The sequence below is a fragment of the Strigops habroptila genome, chromosome 5, assembly GCF_004027225.2.
Source record: "Strigops habroptila isolate Jane chromosome 5, bStrHab1.2.pri, whole genome shotgun sequence".
NCBI lineage: Eukaryota > Metazoa > Chordata > Aves > Psittaciformes > Psittacidae > Strigops > Strigops habroptila.
Genome location: NC_044281.2, coordinates 34126979 through 34150504, shown reverse-complemented (window position 1 = coordinate 34150504; position 23526 = coordinate 34126979). Strand labels below are relative to the sequence as shown.

At 38.3% G+C, this 23526-nt stretch overlaps 1 protein-coding gene across 2 annotated transcripts in view; it reads left to right on the top strand.

The window, feature by feature from the left end:
• Positions 1–23526, top strand: part of ANK3 (ankyrin 3) — a 373667-nt gene that overhangs the window by 49763 nt on the left and 300378 nt on the right. Inside the window, exon 1 of one of the 2 annotated variants that reach the window (XM_032919983.1) lies at positions 14824–15665. The exons of the other annotated variant lie outside the window; for it this stretch is intronic. Coding sequence (XP_032775874.1) covers positions 15603–15665 — 63 coding nt within the window. The 5' untranslated portion in view covers positions 14824–15602. Of the gene's footprint in view, positions 1–14823; positions 15666–23526 lie in introns of those variants that run through there. 2 annotated transcript variants of the gene reach the window in all.

Genomic DNA, 23526 nt, shown 5'->3' with positions numbered 1-23526 from the left:
AGAGACAGAGCAGCTCCTTGCACAGAAGTGAAATCTCCTTTGCTGATGAAAGGAAAAACATCCACAGCATTGTCTTGTAGTGATCATGTAATGCCAGTATTTGGGCAGCTGGTACTAAGGAATGAACCCAGCACTAGGCTGAGATGTCCCATTGCAATGCTCACAAGATTGGTGCTGGTGCAAATATATATAAGGAATTGGCTTTTGAAGCATTTTTGCAGATTCCTTGTAGACCTGCTTATGGCGATAGGACTGTCCAATACATTGTTTATTATATGGGTTTTTTGTTTTTTTTTTTTTTTTTTTTGGTGGTGGTGGTGGTGGTGGTTGGGTTTTTTTAATATTTAAGCACAAACCTGTGTTTAAGTCACCTCCAGAGGTGCCATAAAAATTCCCCAGGACCTGGAAGATACGGAGTATGGGATAAAAGGAACTGGTTAGGCTGTTTGGAAACTAAACTTAGAAGAAGTAGCCATGCTGGGTTAAGTGGGTGTGGATGGTAAGAAAGATCTTGGAAGCAGAAGACATATGGGAAGAAAGAAATTGAGGGTAACACTAGACTAGAAAGTGAAAAAGCAAGTATAAAACGATCATGAAAGACACAATATGAATTAAGGTAGGTGGTAGCAGTATGAGAATGAATTAGCTGTTACGTTACACAGAATGAAATGGAGACCAAAAATGTAAGTTGGAAGTGAGCAGGTACTCATCTGTGCCTAGAAAGAAATTAAATGGTAGATCTGAAAGGGAAGTCTTGGAGCTCTCAAAACTGCAAGGAAGAGAGGGGGAAGAAGTTGAAAAGTGGATAGGTAGAGAAATTAAGACAAAATCATGAGTGTTTCATGGTAGGATGAATGATCCCAGAGGCTGGTATGCATGCAAAAGGCAGATGTGTGACCAAGGTGGCATGTGGAGGAAGCTGATGTGTATATATAGAAGGCATATATGGAAGAGTTGGGTAAAAATGGGAGGGGTTCATGTCAAAATTCACTGGCCAGTATAACATTTCAATGGTTGTGCTGAGAGATGGAACATTGTGCACACAAATCAGGAAGAGGCGGATGAAGTGGTGGAAGAGAGAGTGGCAAATAACAGTAGTTCAAACTGAAAATGAAGGGGAAGGAGAGTGATGTGGAGGAAGAGCAAAAGGAAAAAGTGACAAAGTTACTTTTAAGCTGCTTTTGCAAAGAATAGAACGTTCACTATGCAGCAGCAAAAACCTGAGATGCTAAATATAACTCCTTATGCATATAATGTAATTGGATAAGCATAACAAAGCGAAAGATGGGATTGTATTTCCAGAGTAATTCATACAATCATGGAATAGTTTAGATTGGAATGGATCAAGGAAGATCATCTAGTTCCACACCCCCCTCCCCCCTGTGGGCAGGGACACCTTCCACTAGACCACATTGCTCAAAGCCCCATCCAACCTGGCCTTGAACACTTCCAGAGATGGGACAGCCACAGCTTCTCTGGGCAACCTATTCCAGTGCACTTGGCCTTTTGATTTCATGAGGTTCACGTGGGCCCACCTCTCAAACCTGTTGAGGTCCCTCTGGATGGCATCCCTTTCTTCCAGTGTGTCGACCATACCGCACAGCTTGGAGCCATCAACAAACTTGCTGAGCGCTCAATCCTGCTGTCCATGTCACCCACAAAGATATTGAACGGCTCTGGTCCCAATACTGACCCCTGAGTAACACCACTCATCACTGGTCTCCACTTGGACATTGAGCTGTTGACCATAACTCTTTGAGTGTGACCATCCAGCCAATTCCTTATGTACTGAGTGGTCCATCTGTCAAATCCACGTCTCTCTAATTTAGAGGGAAGAATGCTGTGGGGGACAATGTTAAATGCTTTGCACAAATCCAGGTAGATGATGTCAATTGCTCTTCCCTTATCCACCAATGGTGTAACCCCATCATAGAAGGCCACCAGATTTGTCAGGCATGATTTGCCTTTCATGAAGCCATGTTGGCTGTCACTAATCAACCCCTTATTGTCCATGTGCCTTAGCATAGCTTCCAGCAGGATCTGGTCCATGATCTTGCCAGGCATCAATCAGTTCTTCTGTCTGTGTTCGGCATGACAGATTTAGTCAATCAGCTGGGAAGCTGTTACAGAAAGTGAACACTACTGTCCTTAATATTTAAGTTACAAAAAATATTGACAGCTTGAAACTGTTTGATAGCTAATTCTTGCATCTTGAAAATGAACTGTTATGTAAATTGGAGTTATTTCAGTGCTTAAAAAGTGTTACATACGCTGCATGTACTTCAGGCTTTTACTTTTCTTTAAAGGTTTGTTAATAATAATAATGTCTCCATGAAGCATTTATGATGTGCCTGGAGTTTAATAATCAGATGGGGCTAATCAGCTCATTTGGTCAGCCATTAAGATTTTGAAAACGGACTTCTTAAGTATAACAATTCTAGCTAATGGTCATTCATATTTGTGTGCCATGGTAATGAAAGTTAAACTGCTTCTCTGGCTATCAGAATTGTATAAATCGAAGCTGAAACTTGTTCTGAAGAACAAGGTCACATGCAGATACTGAAATATGAACCTTATTAACGCAGCATATGGGAAGCTGTTCCTGCTAATGTCTCCTGTTTTCAGAACAAGTATTGCCATTATTGTTGAAGACTCCTGTGGTCCTCCTTGCAGCAAGAAGGTGTTGTAAGTGTTGCTATATAAATAATGCAGAAATGGCATGTAAGGATTTGTCTGAGAAAAAGCCAGAGGGCATGTTTACTGAGCTGGAAAGATTCTTTGAGCAGGAATGCTAGTTAATGTGGCACAGCATAATATCAAGAAAGTAGGATTTTATTTTTTTTTTTTCTCATAATGACCCCCTCAATCATTAGGACTTAACTAGTGACTGAAATGAAACATGATACTAAAACAAATTTTGTTAAGGTCAAAGTCAGAGCTTTCAGTCTTTTCTTGCTGTTGTATCTCCTGATTAGACTAAGAATGTATATTAAACTAAACCTTTTACTGAGATTTTCATTTGACATCTCTACTTTTTTGTGAGATCAAAGCTTCTATTGAGGGCCTGATTCTCTTGAGAATTTTCAGGTTAATGGTAATATCAGTCAAAAATGTGAACAGAAATGAGAAAAATAGGGAAATAAATTTAAGAACTTGTTCAGTTCGTCATTGTTATAGTGAAAATGATATCTGTAGGTCTCTTAATGCTCTCTGGCAGTTTCAGTTGATGGATGGAAAGAGCTTTTTTTTTTTTTTTTTTTTTTTTTTGCTCTAAGATGCTTTCATGGCTATAATAATTCACCTACTTTTGAGCTGGAAAAACTTCATGCTAATTTCCTGGATTTGAAGTTTTAGAAAAGTCGTGTTTATTTTGAGGAAACTAATCCTGAATCTGAATGTTGACCAACTGTGGTTTTTTAACTTGCAAAGCTAAACATCATTAGAGAAGGAGGCCATTTATAATAGTAGTGGAAAGTGAACACACCCATTTGATTTAACAAGGAAAGATGGGGCAGCATTAAAGGTTAGCAGTGCAACTGTGTTGGTTTTGCAAACTCAGTCTACATTAGTGGTGTTGAAACTAGTACCAGTGTTTTCATTTATGCCATCATATGGGTCACTTGCACTGTGAATTACAGCTTTTTAATAGTTTTGAATAGAAAGCTGAAAATTATGCTCACATATGCTCTAGACACCCTTGTGACTTACCTACAGTGGAAAATGACACTAAATGTGATGGGAAAATGCTGTTTGGAGGCCAGAGGAGCAGATCTTTTGGAATATTCCATGTTTGGATCCTATTTGGTATGACTAAGGAGGTGCAGGCAATGATGTTTGTTAGCAGCTCTTCATACAGAAGCAAGATAGTGTAAAACCCTTGGAGGCAAAGAAAGCAAAGGATCCTTAGATAGGGAGAAAGAAAAAGCCTTTCAGCTTCTTGCTTACCTTTCCAGTCAGTTTCCTTTTCTTATCTGGGAGCTGGTGTTTGTTGTGCTACTACTTTAGCAGACCTTGACGTCCACTAGCCCATTGAAGGGCTTAGATGATGCATATTGTCCTCATGTTCAGTTTTGTTTTCTTTTTTCTGTACTTTGGAAAAGTGCCTGTTCTTCCAGCAGCTACTCTTAGACCAGTACAATGATTGGAACTGCTAATGAGAGCCTCAAAGAGAGGATGTAAGTACCAAGCTTAAGAATGATGTCTGGATAAACAAATAAAAACTCCTAATGAAAACAGCAACAAAAAAAGGGCTGAAGTGTGTTTGACTAGTGCTTATAAGCATCAAGAGCCACCTCATAGGAGGCTAACAATGCCGCAAATGGTGTGTAATCAAACAAATGTGTGATGAAACAATATATAGGCTAAAAGAATATACTCAATGGTGCCAATGCAGCAGAGTTCTCACTGAAAGAGTGCTTCTGTTTGACCTAGGACTGGCACTGCAGAAAATTTCCAAGAGAGCTTCATGTGCTTATCCCTTGGATAATTGGTGAGCACTGAAAAGTATTTGGTTAAACATTTTATACAGTAAAGTAAAATACACTTTCAAGTGCTAGGGAAAAGAATATGTTCCATTGTGTAAGACTGTAACTGTGGATTGGTGTTTGAGAAAGCAAACAGTGTTTTTATGTGGAAACTCCTGACCAGAAGGGGTTTCTTTTAATATCTCTTTGTGCCTTGGTGCTAGTTTTTCTTTATCTACTAAGTGTGTTGTTACCTAGCATTTGCAGTAGAGATATTCAAGTTTTCTTTAACCCTGAAAATATTTTGAAACTGGAGGTGTTTATCCCTTAATAGGGAAGTGAGTTGGCAATGGGATTGTAAGAACTGGTTGTATGACCTTTTCCTGCCTCAGATTTTGGCTACGGTACTGTACCCTTTCAGGTATTTTCTAAAAGGAATGCTGGATTCTTTTCAGAGTCTGCAGCGTCTGGAATCCTGGCAGTGAGGTCTCTGGATGTGTAAACCAGTAATGCATCGATATTACTTAATGTCAGTTTTGATCAGTGCCACTTAAATAATACAATATCATGAAGGGTACTTTTAAAATAAACTGTATCCTCCTCATCCTACTCTCTTGGAGAGATCTGAATTATAACTACTGGGCTTTTAGATTCAGGGATTGTGCTTTCTATTTATTTATTTATTTATTTATTTTCAATTTTCTGGCATAATTTGCAAGGTTCTTTGAATCCTGTGGTGCTCAGTTATGTTTTTAAATTCTTTCTCTATATTAGAATTACTATATTTTTCATGTTTGTAACCTTATAGATTAATCTGAAATGAAAAATAGCCCAAACAAAAATAGCTGTTCAGCAGCAACAGGGTTTATTTCTTGTGTGTGGATAATGTGAGAGGAGATATTCCCCAGGGACTTTTTTCTGCAGACTCATGCTGTATCGTTTCTGTTCCTGAATAGCTTTTCAGCTGTACTCAGCAAGTTTTTGGAGTACTTGAATGTAAGCATTTCCGGAAGAGGGCAGATTGTACTTTAAAAGCACAGCACAGGTAAGCTTCCTTCCAGTAGCCTGGCAAAACTATCATAGTCACTGTCCCTTTCAGTTGTATAACTCATGTCATAGCCATAACATTTGCAAGATGTGAATCATTACAATTTGTTCATTTGTGTTCTATGCAAGCTGGTTCATGGCTTCAGGAAGACAAAGTTGTTTTCCTATTCTGCTGTTTATGTTCACTTACGCTAAGCATTTCTGCAGTATTGCTGTAAAAGTTGCAGATGTGGAACTCTAGGCCTTAAGTGCACATTAAGCATCACTTTGCATGTGTAAGCTTTATATGTCATAATGACAAAGAGCACCTCTTACGTTTTAGCTACTTAAATGATGTCTTCTTTCTCCCACTCATCTTTCAGCTGAGAAGAGGAATAGGAAAATATACTTGGGATAAAGAGAACATTTTAGTGATAATCATCTTTTACTGACTGTTTTCCTTTCAGTTTTTGGATCCTTCCAAATATTAAGGGTCTTTTTTTGGTTTGTTTCCTCAGGATTTCCTAATTTACAAAATCTGAAATTTTTATCATAAGGATTAAATGCATGTCAGTTTTTCTTCGTATTGTGCAACTCTAAAAAGCACACTGTTGCAGCTTGGGTAACTGTTTTTTTTTTTTTTTTATCATGAGGCCTGTGCAATGGTTCCAGACAGCAGTGATTTTTGTAGATTGGTGTTCTCTGGTGTGGTGGCTTCACCTTTCTTTGCTAGTAGCCCAGCCCACCCAGCCACTCTCTCATTCCTCCTCCTCAATAGGATAGGAGATGAATCTAAGGTGAGAAAGTTTGTGGAACAAGATAAAGATCTGGAGACAACTTGCCACTTACCATCATAGGTAAAACAGTCATGAGCTGGGAAAAATTAATTTCTTGCCAACTAATGAAATACAGTTGGGTGGTGAGAATGAAAGAGACTCTCTCCAAAATGGTTTGTTTCAATCTGGTATAATAGTAACATGAAGCTACTCAGGGTTTCAGGGTCTTGAATATAAAGTATGAGAAAAATCTATATTATATTGAAGGAAAATATTCTATATTGTGTGCAACTTCTATATATAATGATTATAGAATTATATAGAGAATTATATTATTATGTGGATTTCTAGAATTTAGTTGACTTGGAGAAGTTTTCTTTAATTTGGTGTTTTTTTCTCTCACTGATTAAAAAAAATATTATCCTGAAATACATTGAATAGAAGAGAGCAGTTTTGGAGCCTGCAACTTGCAAGAAGCTGAAGTTTGATACTTTTAATACCTTCTGCTATATTCGGTTGTGTTTTATATTTAATGCCAAGTGCCATTTGAAGTTGCCATAGCATCAATTATAAGACTTCATGAATTAATTACTTAATTATGAAGCTGCTTCTGCTCATTTTATGAGAAGTTGAAAATCTCCCTTTCTTTTAAAGCTATTCTAATTTACTAACAACCTAGAAACTTACATTGATTGTTGGCTAAAATTGAAAATCCACATTCCACATAACAGATTAGATTTCTGATTACAGAAACTGGACAAGAATACAGTCATGTGTGCCATCCCAGTACTTCACTGATCTTTTTGTGGGCTTTTTTTTCTTAGCTTGACCTTTAAAGAAAGGTGGCTTTAGTTGGTGCTCATTCTGTGGGGTGTTTTTTTATTTGTTTGTTTTTGACAGACAATCTTTGTAGTTCTAGGTTTAAAAAGATTCTTGGAAGTTCTTTAGACATAGGAAACCCCAAATGTACAGGTGGTCTTTGTTTTAAATCTTTAAATGTATTCTAAGTATAAAGCTCTACATTATTATGGTGTTATAGATCAACAAATTGCAGAAAGAAACTCTTAATTTTGATTCAGTTCTGTTGAAGCAAATATTTGACAGACTTTCATAGACTAAAGCTGTTCCTTTGGAGATGTATGTAAATTGCTTTCATAATTGCAAGTAGAAGTGAGCGTTTTTAATTGATGGGCACTGACCTAGGGCAGCATGTTTCTGTCAAATTGCTGATTTTTGTAAAGAAAAAATCTTTTTAGTAGATACAGTATATATTGTCACTTTCGGAAGAGATGAAACTCCAAACTGCTTCTACTGCTTACATGAGATTAAAAAAAAAAAAAAAAAAAAAATTACACCAAAGCAAAAAAAAATTTGTTGCTATTAAATGCTGAAGGTCTCTGGGACACTTCAAGTTATGGGCACAGTGGCAGAGAGAAAATAAACATAACCATGTATCTGTTTTTATATTACCCAGCGATCAGATTCAATGCATTTTCCTGTTTGACCCTCTTACGCTGTCTCTCAGATCTAGGCTCTCTTTTCTCTCCTTTACCTGTGAATTTGTTCTCAGCCATATATCTTCTAATGAGAGAAATCTAATCATGGCCAGCATGCAGCCTTGAATGTAAATATGGTTTTATGATATCGCTTGTCATTTGGTGCTCAGAAATAATTATGACTGTCATTTCACCTATTTTTGCATGTGGTATAGCTGGGCAAAGAAATCGCTGCTTTTGTTGTTGGAGATTTAAAACAACCCAACAACCCCAACCCCCCCAAACAAACCAATCATTTATTTACCGTGAAAACAGCTTTATTTTTCAATGTTTTCTCCATCGTAAAACATGGAGCAGCAGGAGAAAGATATTGTATGAGAGAGAGGAGCGGGAAAACCTCCTCCCTTTCCTGGCCCCTGCCCCTGGATATTTTTTTCTGGGTGATATTTTTGTCAGAATTGCAAAAGAACTGGAAAATTTCCCCTCTGGAGGGGAAAAGTTGTAATTTGATATCTTATATAAACTGATTAACCTCAGGAATATATTGCAGTATAGCTCTCTATACAAATAGAAGCAGATTTGTGTGGACAATCTTAGAGTAACTGTTACAGAATATTTTAGATCTCATCAAATTTGGGGGTTTTCTTCTTTAGAAGGCATTTGGGCAGAGACTCAAATGTCAGTTCCTGTACACACTTAAGGCACTGTTGGGCATAATAGTCATGAGACTAGAAATAATTTTTGGTTTTATATTCCTCCGTGGTAACTTTAATTTTGCATGTTATGCAGTTTTCAGTTAGGTCTACAACTTAATACTTTTCTTGCAGTTTTAAATCGGTGTTTACAGTGGGTACATATAATATCATGGTTCAAAATAAAAGGTGAGAGATGAAGAAATTGTCACCTAACCAAAATGCCATGAAGCACGTTTTTCTCCCCAATTAGGGAGAAAAGTTGATAGATACTCTTACTGTATTGTTACATTCCAAATATGGTCCCAAAGCTCTAACATGGGAGTTGTTCCAACATAACTTTTTCCCCCAGTGTTTAAAAGAACAGCTTTTCTTACTGCTGCTGCTGTGATATCAGCAGTAAAACTCAGATGAGTGTCTGGCTTAAAAAAACTTGCAGCCTGAGGTCTTAGAATCAAAGCTAAATTTGGGTTGTTCAGCACTTACTACTTCAGTGAATTTGTAAGGTTGTGAATAATCTGTCATGAACGCTTATACCATTTTCTTGGCTTGTGAAGCTACTGTCCTTTTTTCTGTGATTGTCAAAACAATAAAGAGGCTGCATTTTCACATATGTATAGATCTGCTTCATCTGTCTCTTACCTTCTATTGTTCCACATACCTGTCCTAACGGGGTTGATGTTAGGCCAGATGTAATGTGCACCAGCTGCAGAGATGTGCTGTTCTGGGGCACTGTTGACTGATAACCAAACTGGTGAACCCCTGTAATGACACAACACCTGGCCTGATGGCTCAATGTAAAGGAAGTGCTGAAGAAAGGTGACACACACCTGTCCCTGGCCATGGTGCTGCTACACAGCCTGGTGAAAACCAGCCTTAGGAGAGGCAGCCCCTTGGCTGGTTTGTGTCCTCTTGTATTCTGAGTGTAAACATGGGAAGACACTGCATGTTAGGAAGCACCTTGTGCTGGCAGGTAAAATTCCAAATCCTGCCCTGGTTTCTGATGTAAAGGGACCTTGAAATACACAGTCTAAACTATTGCTTTGTAGGGTGGGGTTTCTTTGACCCACACTGTGGTCCTGTGGGAATTTGTCCAAAATGGGCTGCCCTTGCTCCCATCCTTCCTCTGCAAAGTTTTACTGACAGCAGTATGTGTGCTTAGTATAAAACCTGCCATCTCAGTTTAGTAAAACAGTCTGTTTTTCTAGGTTTATACTTAACCTCTATAAAATAACAGGGAGGGGGCAGGTGGGGAAGTCTTGCAAAATATAAAAAGAGTGAATTCAAAACCAGATTCTATCTCAGCAGGTAAATAGGAATTTACAGAGCTTAGATACAAAGCATGTTCTCTGTGTGTAACTATTTTGAAACACCATTTGCAGAGTGTTAACTTCGTACGAACATATTTTGTGGGACTTTTGTGGTATGACTTTGTTCCTTACCTTATTTTTGGTTTTGTATCCTTTGTTAATGAACTGGAATTCTTACAAACTTCAGTTGCTGAGGGGTATTTGAAGGCAAGCTAATTTACCCTGTTAAGGGAGTGAAGGAAGGAGTTTAATCTTTTGGCCTTCTCCCTCCCTCAGACTACCCTCTCAGCCACTCTGAGCTTCACCCCCAGACTCCCTTCAGTTCCATCCTCAGGGCATATGTTTGTCCTTGAAGTTCCTAAATTCGGTTAGCTAACGTATGTTAAAGTAATTGTGAGGACAACACAGGTTGATTTTGATTTGTGTTTGTATCTCATGTTCAGCCCTGGACTTCAATAATTAATTTTAACTTGTTAACCTAAGTTAAAACCTGGGTTGCCTTGTCTTTGCTTCTGTTTAATTCTCAGTTAGCCTAAGATTGTAATAAGTCTTTTTTTCAATGTAGATATTTGTCCTACTGAAGGAGTTGTAGTAAGTTCTTTTCTGACAGCACAGGAAAGTTTGCAGCTCTCTCTATTGAGGGTTTCATCAGAAGGCTTTCCCTTCTTATGGCTTTAGTTGACTTCTGCTTCTACCCTAGACTGTCGTTCCAGGTCTGCATTGATGATATGCCTCCATATCAAAGGAGGAGGGAGATCAAGTAGGACTATACTAGCCTATAGCACGTTTTAGGCCAAAAAAATCTTCAGGTTGGTAGTTGAGTCAGTAATGAACCATGCCAGTAACTAGGTGTGATTACTAAGTGATAATCATCATTCTCTTCTTATTCTAAAGATAAGTGGGTTTTGGGTTGTTTTTATGTTGGCATGGGATAATGCACCTCTGCACAAATGCACCTTTGCAAACAAGAGCAGGATGGTAAATAGGCTGCGCTAGAAGCCTATTATAGGTTGATGAAGTCAGTAATGGTAGTATTTGAATTCTTAAACTGACATTTTTTTGTTCAAATTATGGAGTTTGAAAGGGAATCAAGACTGACCTCAAAACTTTTTTCCCCCTAGCTTTTAATGTCTCCACAGAATGGTTGCTTTCATATTTGAAAGGAAAATATACCTTGTACATAAAAGGGGGATGACTTTTGGTTTTAATTTTATTAGGGAAAGAGGAGTTAATTTGCTTTCCATTCTCTCAGCACAAATTCCATTCCTGTCTAGGTAATACTTGATTTAACCTTGAATTTTTGCTTATCATAGCATAGAATACTGCTTAAAGTGCAAAAGGAAGTACTAAGGGGTCCGTCTGCAAAGTGGTCTTGTAGTAAACATTGAAAAGCAACAAGCTTTTGTTAAATTAGCTTGTGAATTTCTAGACATATAAAGAGCAAGCTGGCTTTTTGTCTGCCCTGCTTTCTCCACACTCTTAGTCCTTTAGTTAGTCTTTGAAGTTGTTTGGATATTTGGATTTGGATGTTTTTTAAGTAAAATAGCTGTCAGAGCTGTTCTTTTTAAAACCCACTGCACAGTTACAAAACAGGTTACCAATAACAAGTTGCATACCCCTTGCTTCTTGCATGCAAGTCACTCTAATTTATAAATAGAACTGTACTGATAGACAGAACTTGGCCTATCCTCTTGTCCTCTTATGCGAGTTATTTTGTTTTAAAAATAGAACTGTCCTAGAACTGATATGTATCAACGAGGTTGTGAAAGTTCACTTCTAGACACTACCGTAATTAAGCAGTAAGTTGCAAGGAGTAGTGTGCATATTCTCATCAATAATCTAAAGATTTTAAAGTACAGTGGTATTAATTTGAGTTTTCAAAGAGCTGTGCAATTGGAAAGTGTTACACTTCTGTGTGTTGTTCCTTTGCTGTAGCTTATCAAAACATACCCAAAATACACATGTACACTTCCATAAAGAAATAACTGTTGTGAGCATTACAAGAAAGAAAATGTTTCTGTAAGGACTCCCTAGATAGTAGATAGTAACTGTAATGTGTAATTTATTGAACTCCTGCGTTGCTCATAGCAATGTTGTAGTATGTTTAAGCATGGATTCCAAATGCGAATGCTTCCTTAGCATATTTAAGGTAATTCAGCTCTGCAGTAATTTTGGTATTGCTCTGTCTTAATTCTGTCCACTTCCCCCCCCCCCCCCCAGCTTGGAGCTTGCTTCTAAAAGTTTTTAAATCTGCCTTGATATCTATTGTTGGGGTTTTTTGTGCTTATTTGTTTTGGCTGTTTGGGGGTTTTTTTTTATAATTTTTTTTAATTCAGGTTTTGTGCTCGTAGCAGCACTTTAATATGCATAAGAGACTTTTCTTAGATGTTTAAAAATCTTAATTTTTTCAGGCAGTCCTGTTTGACTTTTCTCCTTCCACTTCAGTTACCTTAGGCATTTAAATATGCAGGGTTGCACTGAGTATGCTGAAAGCCTGGGGATGGAAGAAGGTTAATCTGAATAATTTCTGTAGTATAATTTAGAGATGGACTGATGTCAGCAGTCACTTGATAGAAGTTTTACTATCAAAGATTATTTGTGGGCTCTGCAGAGGAATAAAATTGAAAGGCATGATTTGAAGAATTAATTATTTTTTTTTCTAATAGCCTTTCCGAAAAATCTCTTGTGTTTCTGTTAAGTACTCTTAAATCTAATACTTAGCTTCTGCTGTCATAGTGGCTTCACTTGGAGTAAAAGAACCTTTTGAGGTAAGGAGGACATGAAGAAAAACTCATAAAAGGGTCTAAATTTTGACATATGAATGATTACTTCGAACGGTGGAAGATAGACTCACTACGTTTCTTTTCAGCAGGGTTGCTATGGTTAGCTGAGCAATTCGGGGGGAGAGGAGTGTGAGAGCTTTTCCTACCTCTCAGAGCATCTTGTGACTACAGAATTCTTCTATTGCTAATCTGGATGTTTCCTTCATGTTCTAAATATACCAGTGCTTGGGAGATTACTCATTTTTGTGAAAATGAGAGAGAAAACGGGAAAAATTAAAGAGGTTCTGAAACAGGTAGCCATGGAAGGTATTGATGGCTCAGAAATAACTAAGTGCTCTGTGAGTTAGGAACAGGACATGAGTCCTAAAACCAAATAAACAGTTCCCATCTTGTGGACACGACTCAGAGGTACTATGAGTACCTCTAAATAGTCAAAGTTCAGTACCTCTAAATAGCTGAAGTTCAGTGGGAACCTGTGATGGTCATCTATCTGTATGCCTAAGCTCAGTGAATGGTTTGAGTGTATCAGCTTCCTAACAGCTAACAGGTTGCCCTGGCAAGAGGCATCTTTTTTACTTTTATTCCTTAAGAAGCACGGCTGTTCTTTATTACTTTTTAATTTAAAAAGCAATACAAAATGACTTTATATTCACACAATTAGCTAAGCATGGCACAAATTGCAGAGGCTTTGTTTTAGCTAACCAGTTTAAGGTATCCAAGCTTTAACTTATTTTTAGAGATACACCTGAATTGTGTTTGAACTCTACTTATTCAGATTTATTTAAGAAAACAATGTGTTGTCCAGGGGCATGCGCATATAGTAAAAAATAGTCTTGAAGGAAGGAGGTTTGCTTTGCATGTGTGTTAGGATAGGATGGTATTTTGAGTGTTCAAGAATTGTTTTACCCACTGTTAACCAGCAGAGAGCACTTTAGTTTATAACATAATATCTATTAAAAATGTGAAATTGGGAAAGGCTGGGCTTCTTTTGCTTTCTGAGACAGCCATTATAAACTGCCTGTAAAAATTAACTGCCTGGGTTTGTGCGTTATCAACAGTGTGTTTTGTAAAAAAAAAAAAAAAGTATTGCTTTAGAAGTATAAATTTTATTGTATGCTAATGACTTAAGTGAAGATTCAGGGTACATATTATCAGTAGTTTCTTGATAGTGTCAACTCTGCACCTTATGAGGTACAGTTCCTCAAAATATCAGCCTTACCAGGCTGATGTAGAGAATTATCTCCCTAGCTTGGAGCTGCAGGTTCAGATGGTGCTCGTTTGTTGCCAGTGCATGAAGACAGCAAGGGGAAGGACTTGTTGCCAACATATAGAAAAAGAGCTTCCATGTGATGATGCTGTTGTGGTTGCTCGCTGAAATTCATTTGTAGGGAATAATACAAGCAAAAAGCTTTGAGGCAAATAGCATTATGAATCAGTACATTACATCTTCTTTTCTTAGCCTGTGATATGTGTGCGTGCTGGTTGTCATGAGTGAAATGCTGCTGAAATGAAGGTGAAGGGTGGGAAGATGTGAAAAGATGGGAGGCAGGAGGATCCTGATATGGACCTCAACCCTCCTCCTCCCCCCTTCCCTCCCCCCCCCCAACAAACCATGTATTAATTTGATGTTGACTGATTAATACTACTACTACTACTACTACTAATAATACTAAACCACACAAACAAAACCCCACAACAAAAGAAACCACCTCATTGTCACTTGGCACCTCTGATGTGACTGGTGTCCTCAGAAATGGGCAAATTAGTGTTTTGCTTTCTGAGGTCTGTGGTATAAGTGCAGTAGTGGGGCTATTGCATGATGTCTGATACCTGTTCCACTCTCTCACCTACCCTCCCCCAGCTAGCCTGGTGGGGAGGGAGTAATGCTCCTAAGGGGCAAGGTCAATATAGCAATCTGTAGGTGTACCTAAACAGAGATACACAGCCTTAAATGTGGTAATGACTTAATTTAGACACGTCTTGCATGACTGCTGTCATGGCTGCTGGTAATGTGTGGGTTGCGTGTAATGTGTTCTAATGGGCACAGAGAGGAGAGAATTATTGCAATGAAGTCTCTGACCTCTCCTGATTTTTTTTCTGTGAGACTTGTAGGGAAGTAGCCAAAGCATTCTGTGGAGTAGGTCATAGCATGTGGAAACATGATCTGTAGCCTGCTAGCTGTGCACATACATGAGGCACGTAACACTTCTGTGGGAGACTGTACAAATCCTGTCATAGGAACCGGCGTACAAGGGAGGAGCAAGCTCTCACAGGCAGGGATAGTTGTAAATATGTGTTTTGCTGAAATACTGTTGCTCCTTTTATGAGATGAATAATTAATGTTATAAACCATATTACTCAGAGTGGCAATTTGCAGGTCCTTTGGATAGGGATATAACGTAAACATCTCATCTAGCAATTTCTTCAGCAGTGTGTTGTGCCTTTTATTGTTCGAATCTGCCTGGGAGTGGCTTTTAGATCCAGTAACCTGATCTTTTATCACTCTTGGAGGCTTCCTTTTCTGGTATGCCCTGATGCATTCAACACATGTCGGTATTGTACGCGACCAGCAGTCAGAGCAATTCAGGCTCGCTTTCTCTGTTTGCAAGAAACGGCAAATCATCCGTTGGTGAACGCTTCTCAGGCTTGTCAGCTGTCTGCAGCTAATTTCTGTGTGGCTCATCAACCCCATTTAAGAGACTGGAAGCGCCGTGGATGACCAAGCTAGAAAGCATTGACAAGATCTTATCTCAGGACTAAAGACTAGTTAAAAATGAGAGAGGAAAACGGTTTTTCTTTTCCTTAGAAGAATTGGACTGATGTGAGAATACATGATTTCTCATGGAGGAAACCGGAGCAAGGATTTGAGCAATTCAAGGCTGTGCAGGAGGAGCAGAGACTGCCTTTAAACAGCACTTATTCTGTTACTTGTCTGAGAAACGTCAGCAGATGGACTTTGGCTTCAGTGCTGTGAATATTTGCCGTGGCATTGCATGTTGGAATACAAGCAGTGATCTCTTTTATTCCCTTTCCCCTGTGTATTTACCTGCTGAAAAATGAGTGAGGAAGCAAAGGAGAAGAATACTAAACCAGCTCACAGGAAAAAGAAAGGAAAAAAGGTAACTCCCTGTATAGACAGTCTGCTGTAATGCTTTTTTATTTTTAGTAATTTTGTGTTCTAGCAATTTGTTTCTGGGTGTAGAGTGGCTTTGGTTTGATAATTTATTTAGAATAAGGATAATGGTTAGAATCAGGATGGTTTTGTTTATGCTAGATGCTGATGGGTGTGTTCTTTGCTAGGATCAGTAATACCATCAGAACTCAGTTGTTTTGCATTATTTAAATATTCCAGTGTTCAAATACATGTTGGTTCCAGAATTTCAATGTGGTTATAATTTTCATAGTGTATTCCAAACACAGGATTAACAAGTAAACAGGTATCTAAATGAAGCCTTTTTTAAAGGAGAGACTGGTAATCAACATGTGCTCTTGTGAGTGAATATTATGGACATTACTAAGAAAAGCAAGTTTTACAATAAGCTTTTATTTTTAAACAGCTTTTTTTTTTTTACTGTATGCCACTTTAATCAGATTTATATATTTTGGGGATTGGAAATACTGTGGTTAAACTAAACTCTGGAATAAAATTCCAGTGTCAGTGGAACTAGCTTATGTTACATTGTAAGTCTTTTGCCTGAGGCTGTACTTAAAAAGATGAATTTGATTATTACCTTTTATGTGGCAATTTTTGCTTTCCTGATACCCATCTAATTTCCCCCTCCCATTTTGAAATGGATGATTTTAGTGTGTTTACACTCAAGAATCAGATTGTTAAATCTAGGAAATTGACTTCTTCAGGTTTTTCTAACTCATTTTAAATATTAACTTAGTATGTTAAGCTATAATGTGAATTTCCTTGAGCACTATAGAAGATGACATCTGAAAGGTTTATTGTTATTGTAGAGAATATATTTAGATTCCCACCCTTTATTTTCTGAGAGTATGTTTGTCTTCCTACCATATGAAAGTGTATGACAGACTCATGGTTAATCCATTTTCCTGGTGAAGGATTCAGTAAAGATTGTTGAAAAGGCAAATTAAACTAGATCTGCTTCTCTATTCTCCCAGAATTGCAGTGAGAAGCTTTGGAAGGGAGCAGAAAAAAATGTAATTGAAATCACTTTTAGTGGTAAATTAGGATACTTTCCTGCAATGCAAAATACTCCTGTCAGGCATGATAGATTGCCTCAGGACTAGAAGATATATCTACAACTAAATTCTGGGGTGGATTTTAAATTTTGACAATGTTAATATTTTTACTATGTTATGCAAATAATTTTTATGGCATTCAGTGATATAGCTGTGGTTCTACAGCTGTGTGGTTCTGAAACACACCAAGTTTTATGGCTTAAGCTCATATAGATCCATGTCTTCTAGAGCATGAACCCAATAGCCAACAAGACAGAGCAGCTCAGGTGATTTAGGATTGAGCAAAGTTTGGAGTCTCATCTATGATTCCAGCAGTGGCTGCTGACCATCTACCTGTATATTCACCTTCTAAAGATGATATTCTATGTGGGCAGGAGGCTACAGCTGCCCAGTCCAAATCCATTCTTATTGACTTGTACAGTGTGGTGTTGGTCTCAGGGGAGGTGGCTGGAGGAAACTCTTAGACGTGTTTATGCTTGTGAGCTACTGCTGTGAGCATTGAAGGCCAGTGGCACAGCACTCAGTTGATGTCTTGCAAGGTAATGGTAAAGCCTACCCTTACGTGCCTTGAGCCTTCGCTACACGAGCTGTAGCTAGCAGCAGGGCGTGACTGCAAATGATTGCATTTCAACATGAAGTGGCTAGGGCTTTTTAAACCTGCAGAAAGTGTTGTTTCACTGTTTTGTCTGATTTTTCTTCATGCTTTTGGAATCACTGAGGCTGCTGGGATATGCTGCATCACGCTGAGGTGTGTCCCTTGTGACTAGTGCACATTAATGCTGCTTACATGTCAGCGTTAAACACAGGCTTGGGCCAGAATATGGCCAGTGGAAAGGGAACTAATCTTTAAACAGGGAGCAACCATTTCTGCTGGTACTAGTAGAAATTTCTCCTGCTTTTCACAGTTAATTGGGGGAAGGTTTTAAATTTATTGTTTTGATGCAGAAGATAGATCTCTGAATGGCCAACGAAGAAACACTTAGTTAACTCAGGAATGCTTTCCAAGAAGAGTTTGATAAACAAATGGTGTTTGGCTATAAACTCCTGAGCCAGGTGAAAGCTTAACCGGGTCTGGGATTCCAGTGAGGTACACCACCTGTCCATCCTAAAAGTAGGTATCCTGAAATGGGTATTTCCATGGCTGCCTTCCTGTTCTCTTTAGATAGTTCCTTTCTTGGCAGCTGTGCTTTTTCCATATTTAGCCTTTCCCTCGCCTTCTGTCTCATTTATCTTCAGAGCTGAGTGGTGGCAAGTCTTCCTTCTGCTCTTTGACTGCTGAGTTACTCATTCATATCCTGTTACTTCTTCATCAACTCTGGATTTTCCTGTGCTTACACAATTTCTGAAGTAAGGATACAGAAAGAGGAGGAGGACAGGGATAGAAAGGTCACACAGTTTGCTATAGGGAAACCACAGCCAGTGGTGTGTGTTCAATTTTCCAGAGTTGTATGTTTAGGACATGCCACAAAAATAAGCCCTAACCCTAACCTGCTAAACAGTGTATTGCTTTTGAGCACAAAGGTATGCAATAACTATATTCAGAACAGATTGGCCAAAGGAGAAGATTTTCCACAAGTATGCTGAAAATATCCATCTTGATGGAGAGGATGAAGACAGGAAACAAATTGGGAAGTGTTGCTGGGATTTATTTTGAAGGATGGACAATTTAGATTAAAGCAGAACTATACTGTGTTTAGCACTGTGATATTAAGCATGGTTACAGCTTTCAGAGGATGGTAAAGGTATCGTGTCAATATTTATTGCTAAGGCCACACTGAACAGAGTTAGCTCTAATGGCATAGGAAGCCTAATTGGTTTCTCTGTTCCATCCTTAAGGGTTCCTCTTTACCAGCAGCCTGTGCCTCTTGCATTTGAGCTTCAGTTGTCCTGCAACTTCCAGCCATGCTTTTACAGAGTGAATGTTTTGAAACTGATAAATTTAATCCCTAGGCATTATGGAATGGCTTTCTTGTATGTTTGTGTCATCACTTTTCAGTAAATTTTGGAACCTCAATTACAGAAGAGCATTGAACTCAGCTGTCACTAGAGATGTAAGATGTTTTTTGATTTTGAACAAAAGAGAAGCATTCATTCCTCTTCTCCTTAAAAATACTAGAATGAAATTAGCTATGAAGATACTTGTGGCCATCTGAAGCTTTAAAAGGTAATCAGGAGTGTATGAACAAGAAATAAATTAAACCAGCTCAAAACTTCTGTGGTGAAAAATATTTTGTGGGGTGTTTTTTTGTGTGGGTTTGTGTTTTTTTTTTTTCCCTCCCCAATTTAATTTTACAGTTACTTGCTGGACACTCGTAACTTCTGGATAGTAGGAAATGTCACATTAAGCTCTCCTAACAGATGCTGTTCTGGAAATGCTTTTTAGTTTGGGGAGACTTTCATTCCCATCTCTCCCTGCCTCCTCCAAGATCTTCAGACAACCTGTATAAATAATGTTGCTCTTGTGTCTCTCAGAATATGCATAGCATAAATCAGTAATGGAAGCTCCTAATGGGAATGTGTAAAAAGAGTTTATTTTTAAATGTACACAGGAGAGAGCTCACCCTGAACTCTGGGTGATTCTAGAATAATCTGGTTATTAATCCACTTCACTGCCTTAGTTGATCACTGTAGTATAATTTCAGCATTGTGTTCTATTGCTTTGTGTAAAATATGAATATGCTGTTCAAGGAGCAAGCTGCTTATGCAGCAGATTGAAAATCAGTGCTTGGGGTCAGAATGTTTAGGGTAGCCAAAATTATGATTTTTTTTGAGTAATAGGAGGTTTAGTTCAATCCACTTCTGTTGAGGCAATAGCCTGGGCTCACTACATTGGGAAACACACTTCCTAATTTCTGCCAGTGAGTGTTTGCTCTGTCTTAACTCCAAGGTTCGGCTCAGCAGCACTAGTGGCTGTCTCCAGAGGGGATTCATCTGTTGTTGCACACGGTTGAAAATCTGGTCAGCAGTGTGTCTTTTACTGGGGTGAAAAAAATCAAGGGGCGTTTGTGTTGGGGGTAGATGCTGAGAGGTCAGAGCTGAACCATCCTGCACTGTTGTAAAAATGCAGTATCAGTAGTGGTCTGGGAGAAGGGTTGTCACTGTTTCTGATGTGGCTGGCTCAGGTCCTTTATAGGCAAAACTTGCCTCTACTGAAATAGCATCACTGATTTCAGCGGGGACAATATTAAGGAATTTGAGGTCCTGGCATTTCATCTTTATATCATCACATGATTCATTTGTGTCTGTATAATTACAGCGAGACTTCTGGTGATCATACCTCAACACCTGTGAAGACCAACTTTTGTCATGACAAGATAAGAAATGCCGTTTTGTTTGAGATTCATGGAGATACCTACTTCTTTCAAAGCTATCTTTTACCAACTAGATTTACTGATTGGGTTGCTTTAATGAACCATGTTTTATTCAGTTCTCATACACATTATGGTTGCTGGGGGAGAATGTTCACTGCTGTTTGCTCCTAGCAGAGAATATACTCATCGCTAGTGGTAAATAAAATGTTCATGGTAGACTTTTTAAAATTTTTTGTAGCTTTTAATTTATTCATAAAATCAACTTATTACTTGGAGTGTAAATTGATATCTAAATCTGGTTTGTTCCTGACAAGCTGAAAGATTAAAATCCACTTAGATTTGTGAAATAAAATGTGAAAAGACTCCACAAGGAAACTGCCTCTCTTCTTGTCTTGGTAAATAAGGTTTACACTACATTGTTTCTGTGGATGAGAAATGGTTCTTATAGATTTAAATGTGACTGTATGGTGATGGTCTTAAACCTTAATAGGTCATCCTATGCTGAAAATTTAATTTAGCGGTGTGATATAGATTTGTTTTGGCCTTGTTTGCCAATTTCTACTCATTCAGCTTTAACGTCCATTTTATTATTGTGAAAGATTCTTCATCTTCTTCACCTTCTTCACCTCACCTTCACCTTCTTCACCTCACCTCACCTTCACCTCACTTTGAGCAAATATATTAAAGAATAAGCAAATTACAAAAAGACCCCGGAACTTCTGGAAGGTACTTCTTGTTTGCATGTCCAAATATTAAAAGCCCAAGAACAGTAGAATAAAGAAGTTTTCAAATCATTATGACTATTCTTTGTTCTGTTCTAAAACTTCAGGCTTTAAAATAGTGTTCCCTGGAATCAAATGCATTAACATTTTCTTGCCATCGACAATTTTCTGAATTACACAAGATAATTAAAATACATTGATTCCTGTCACCTTGACTGGAATCACTGTGGTACATAGTAATATCATTGTTTTCCTTTTATCATACTGGAACAAAATGAAGCATATGTAATGACAAATTAAGCATCTTATTGTTTTGAAATGAGCCATTTCAAATGTTCGTTTTCCCTTGAAAAAAAAAAAATCTAATGGTATGACCTAGCTTCAGTAGTATTAGTCAACAGCTTCTATCTCCTAGAGATATATGGTTAAAAAATTTTAAGTAGATGTTATTGTCATAGTCTGTCTTAAATGAAACAGCAAGGTATGTTATTGTACTGAATTTTAAACATAATTCACTCTAGATAAGTGACAGAACTTGTAACTTGAGTGACAATCCATTTGCTGCTAAATTGCCACTCTTGCTGAAAGAACAATGATTTTTTTTATTTTTTTATTTTTAACCATGATTTTTAACAGAGGAATCCTGCAGTTTGTGAGAAAATGAAACCTGGGGGAGATTCTTGGATCCCGTGACATAAGTTCATCCTACAGTTTTGAGCTTTTTCTAGAAAATTCAGGTGTGGATAGTTCTTTTCCTTCTGAAGGATGGCTCTAGGAAGTAGAAGTACAATTGTGGATAAGGGCTTAAGCTGGTTTTATTTCCTCTTCGTTTACCAAATTCTACTTTCCTGGTTGAGGGGTTTTTCCCCTTGCTTCAATGAGCCATGTTCCCAGCTGCTACAGGAGCAGTCATTTCCCAGTGTTGCCTTCTTTCTAAGGCCTGTATGGACTTTTCCTTCCATTTCTTTCTCAGCATTTCCTGACTCTGTTTTTGGGCTGTTTATTCCCTTGAATGGCAACAGAATACTGTTGCTATGTATCCTCTGTCACGAAGCTGGTGGCCTTGAGTCCATTTTTGCGTTGAATCTTCGGTTGAATCTTCTCTCAATACTTCATTCATGTTGAACTGGACACTTTATAATGGGTTTCCATTAAAAAAACATACAGAAACATATGTTTTCACTCATTACTCAAAGGACTGAGGGCCCACACAGGGTCTGGGTCCTTGGTGGCCTCTTCCGGGTGCAACTGTGGCAGAACGTGAATACAAAGGGCTGTGTTCCAGGATGGCTTGCATGTGAGTCGTTGCTGATGCCTGGTGCCTCAGCTGGAGGACTCTAAGTGTCTCCTATTCCATAAGCTGGACACTTACAGTCCAGGTCAGGTTGTCTCTTTTGCAGTAAATTGCTTTATGTACAATTACATTACAGTTAGATTGGAGTACAGAAAGTGGGTTTGAGCTACAAGTGACGCAGTGGATCAGCTTCAGTTACATATTGCAGTTTTGCAGTTGTCAGTGGGACACAAAGTTATTATAAAAGTTTCTGTAATAGTGTTTTTATTAAACTACTGTAAACTTCAATTGGCTCCAACTTCAACTTATTTTGAATCATAGGGAAACCTTTTTCAATTCCTTAGAACCCAGAAGGTCTTTGTTTAGCATCAGGGATTTCCTTTTTCCAAACCCTGTAACTGATGCAATTAAAGAATTCAGTAGGCCTTAGTGATAGGTCTGGAAGGTGTGAAAATGCTTACTACATTTATGCAACGGTTATGTCTTAAAAATACTTTGATCAATCTATCAGTTAGATTGAGGAAACCAAATGCGTCTGGACATCCCCCTTTAACTTCCAAACAAGTGCCTGTATATCTGTGTAACCCTTTTGAGGCATGGGCTTGCTCCTCAGTCTGTTTACCTCGCTTCCACTTTGTGGAGGTAGTGGTAGAACCTGCAGCTTTTCTTCACCTCTAGCTGACTTCAGGCAGGAGAGGGAGATGCTGCTCTGCAGAGTTTCAGAGCCTAGAGCAAACAAATACCCTGCTAGGAGGGAACTAGCTTAATCACATTTTTTGTTGAAAACACCAAAATATCTTAGCCGGGAAGAGATAACCAAAGTAGGCAATTTAGGGTTTTAAGCTGAAAAAATAGAAGTTGTTTTTCTTACCATTTTGAAGCTCCATATTCATTGCAAACACTGGAGCCAGGGTACCATGCCTAGCTGTTGGATCTTTCACTTGCCAAGCGGGTTCATCTTCAGGTTTTGAATCTTAATGCTATATAAAACCAGTTTATTAAATTGCTGAGTGTTAGGTCCTTATTTAAAGTGAGGAATATTTTGGTATTTGATCAAACCAATAATATGATGAATTCTCCTTGGTCACTCTTCTAAACATCTCAGATTTCAAGTTTGGAATATGAGCAATAGTTCAATACTTTACAGAAGTAACAATAATCTCCATGTTGTCTTCCAGTTATTTTCTAGCTTGCTAATGGAGGTGCAGGTTGTTGCATTCCACTGACTACCAGGTGCTGGGTCAGACAGCTGAAAGTATTTTCTGGATAAACTGAAACAGGCATGAACTTTGCAGTCCTTTCCTTGGCAAAGCTGGCCTGTTTCTCTTAGCGTTGAAGAATAGCAATGAACTGTCTGGATGGGGAAAAACTACACATGGTATATTTTCTTTAGCATTTCTTTGATACATAATATGCACCGTATCTTATCTAAATTGAATGCATA